At 37.3% G+C, this 3,606-nt stretch overlaps 1 protein-coding gene across 6 annotated transcripts in view; it reads right to left on the bottom strand.

The window, feature by feature from the left end:
• Positions 1–27: 27 nt before the first annotated feature.
• Positions 28–3,606, bottom strand: part of LOC111391783 (calcium-binding mitochondrial carrier protein SCaMC-3-like) — a 5,413-nt gene continuing 1,834 nt past the window's right edge. The window contains exons 2-5 of one of the 6 annotated variants that reach the window (XM_023017043.1): positions 2,122–2,260; positions 1,076–1,861; positions 875–965; positions 28–574 (exon numbers count right to left, since the gene is read on the bottom strand). In XM_023017043.1, coding sequence (XP_022872811.1) covers positions 382–574; positions 875–965; positions 1,076–1,861; positions 2,122–2,260 — 1,209 coding nt within the window. In that variant the 3' untranslated portion in view covers positions 28–381. Of the gene's footprint in view, positions 575–874; positions 966–1,075; positions 1,875–2,121; positions 3,601–3,606 lie in introns of those variants that run through there. The other 5 variants (XM_023017045.1, XM_023017044.1, XM_023017040.1 and 2 more) reach the window with 5 other exon arrangements.

Genomic DNA, 3,606 nt, shown 5'->3' with positions numbered 1-3,606 from the left:
AAAAAAAAAATGCTTTAACAATCAATATAGCAAAAATGGTAACTTCATGAACATTTTATAGTTCTTTTAGTAATGTAGCCAGAATAACAACAATTACCTATTTCTCAAGAATCAAGATACACAGGCATTGTTATGTATATTTAAATATCAAACATAGTCAGTCGGCCAATTCCACGAGGATAGTCAACGGTCTTTGCTGTCTCTCGCATTGCCATCCCATGGAAATAAAAATATAATGTGCAATACGAATAACGCTAGTTAATTTTTTATTTTTAAAAAAATAAAAAAATAAATTTATCATACCTTTATCAATATAATCAGCTTCATTTTTATTTTCTTTTTGGTCTAAATTGTAGCTGCCTCGCAGGGAAGAATTATCAACTAATCAAGATCTAGACTCTTCTTCATGCTTTCGTAAACTAGATACGTAATGCTTGCTGCTGGTACAACTTTAAGAAGATTAGGAAAAAGTCCTTTATAGAAGCCCCTAAAACCTTCGTGCCGAAATGTTCTCCAGAATACGTCTGACATGCTCCTGTAAGCAGCATCTGTATTTGTATGTTGCGCTTGCATTCTGAGAACAAACCATTGTCAGCATTACAGGAAGTAAGTAATATCACTTGCATGACGGGAAGTTCTTCAAAGAGGATGAGCATGTTTGGCTAAAAGCTTAAAAAAGTTGAAGTTATTTAAGAGTAACTTGTAGTTTCCATATTTTGCATGACTTATTTTTTCTCACTTTTAAACAAAAAATGTAACTTATTTAGAAAGTATAGTTAACTTGCACCGTATAAAATCATTCATTTAAAAACTTAGTTGCATTTTAAGCGAGCTGTTTAAGCTTTAGCCAAACAGGCTTATGTAAACTATTTACTTTGTTCTTACAACCTGCAGTGGGTAAACACAGGTGGCTCCAACAGCTCCTGAAATTGATCCACAACTGAGTTGCACAAGAGGACCGGGTTCTGCATAGAATATAAACTTTTAACAATCCCAAGAATCATGCTGTGTCTGACAGATAATGACAGACTAGTGGGCCAAGTATTTATGTACTGAAAAATGTATACGATCATACCACTTTCACGGAGAATATATTTCTTGGATACATCTTTCATGGTTTCGTACATGGTTAAGTCAATGCCTGCATAAGGGATCATTCCCAAAACAGATGGTAGCAGTCCTCGATAAAAGGCCCGAGGTCCCTCTTGAATCCATATATCTCTTGACAATTTCCACAAGGTCGGAACATTTCCACCTTCACACACGCAGGTCTGTAATCGAGTTTTCACTAGATCCATTGGATAAATAGAGGTTTGTGCCACAGCACCAGCCAAACCACCTGCAATTAGTCGTCCTACAGTTCCTACATCACCGCGTTTTTCTCCTTCAGTACCACCGATAACATTCTTCAACATTTCAAATGTATAAAACTTAATGGCACTTTCCGGTGCAACCTTCAACACATTTATTCCGTTACCCCGGAAAAATCCCAAAAAACCCCCTTCCTTCCAAATGCTTTTAACTGCAGGAAAAATGCAAGCACGTGTAGTCTGAACTTGTAAAACCACCTTGAGACGATCAAGAGGCGCAGTTGCAGTACGAGATGCGGCTCCAGCAACTCCGCCTGCAATCAAATATTTTGTTGCATGAACATGTTTGCTGATGCCTTCAGGAATTACAGCCTGTTCACCAATATCAACAAGATATACTTTTTCCCAATACCGATAAATGTTTTCAATGGTAGCCTCATGCGGATAGAGAAAAAGAAAATCTCTCCATTCTTCAAAAGTTATAATTCCATCATTGTCTTTATCAACATGCTCAACAAAACTAGCAAGTTCTTCACCATCAATTTCTATCCCTGCAAAAGGGAACTGCTGTGGCTTATAAGAAGAAGATAACTCATAATAGGAATTAATAACTGCGAAATAATTCCATCCCATGAAGTAAAATTTCAAAACTAACATTAGAATTCATCAAAAGACAAATGAAAATTCTGACAGTATCTAATGCCATTTCATCAAGGAACTAATGCAGATAGTTGGCCCTACAAGGAATCATAGAAACAGAAGTAGTTTGGAAGATTTCAGATAATTTAGGATTTTAGAACAGAATTAAAACCTGTGAGAATGATCTCTGTTTTTACGAGCATGAAATGAGGCCCCAGCTTGACTTGAGACCAAGACTCCTTATACGAAAAAGGCCTTGTTCTTTGGAAGATCAATCTCGTGTCTGCATGGTTCCATTCTGGTCGACTAATCTGGAGCCAATGAAAGGCATCAACATAAGGTTATCCAAGGGATCCCGATCATAGGTTAAATACAATCCCTTCGCTTCGCGTCATGCTAGAAAATCGCAAGTCAAAAAAAGAAGCGTCTGGGAGGGCTATGGCTTGGTTGGAACGAACTATGTAACCGCCTGTGCTCCGAGGCTGCTTTTGACGCTGACACAGCATACTCATAGTGCAAGTCCCACTTGTATATTGTATTAGGCCGAAGAAGCATCAATTCGAAGTTCTTCCTGGAAGTTACAATCTCGTTGACTATGACAAGAGTCGCGTATATAAAGAGACTCGTGACTATGGCAGGTATTCTTATTTGGAACTAAATAATCCTCCCACCATGATATGGTCGATTTTGTAGTAAGAATATTAAAATAAGATACAGGCTCGTTCAACGGCGCCTTGACCTCCATAGACAGATTTTTGAGGAAAACTAAAACTCCAAAATGAAAACTATGTTTGCAACCAAAATAATCTGATGTTATTTTCATTGATCGTTGTGTTTATATACAACACAACTAGACCCAAAACTAAAGTTATTGCTCCATGATTCCCAATATCCCTCCGGAAAAAATGATAATACATGTGTAAAACTCATGTACGAGAAAATGAGGTCTTGTATCTCCAACAACCCACTCCAACTAGTTTGACTAATTCAAAATATAACTAAAACATAAAGCTACAAATGGAAATATAAAATAAACAAAACAAGAAATATATGGAAGTATCATTCCATCTCCCTTAAAGACACTTGTCCTCAATTGTGAACTTTGACATCAACTTTTCATCTTTTTTCAACGCTCCAATCTATGATTAAGTACAATGAAAGCTTGATCTGTTTTGATTAAGCATCTTATTAAAAATTAGTAGAATAGGAGAGCATGCATCATCACTCGATGATGAGAAGAAGAAAAAAGGAAGTAAAGAGACCAAGACTATCCTTCTGCCCCTATTGATTCTTTATTTCTTATGATCTGAGCGTAATGACGGCAAACATAGGAATATCCAGATGAATGCCTCAAGAGTGGTCTGGTAGGTGGAGGGGCTAATTAAGCTGATGGCAATTGTGGATTGATGACAAAAGAGCATTGGAAAAGGATATGCAAATGTAACAGTAAAATTTGGGATTGGAAGGCTCATGGCAGAATGTTATATATTCTCTCCCTAGACTAAAAAGTGGGTTAGACCAGGGGGTGTAAAACTAAATACAGATGGAGGCTATAAATCCTCCCTTGGGCAAGTTGCAGGAGGGGCATTGTTGATATCATGAAGGATGGCCTGTTGTTGCTTTCCATGAATTCTATGGGGGCTGCAATAGCTTTTCT

This window comes from Olea europaea, unplaced genomic scaffold (assembly GCF_002742605.1).
Source record: "Olea europaea var. sylvestris unplaced genomic scaffold, O_europaea_v1 scaffold830, whole genome shotgun sequence".
Classification (NCBI taxonomy): domain Eukaryota; kingdom Viridiplantae; phylum Streptophyta; class Magnoliopsida; order Lamiales; family Oleaceae; genus Olea; species Olea europaea.
Note: the sequence above shows the minus strand (reverse complement) of the source record. Positions and strands in the feature narration are given on the sequence as shown.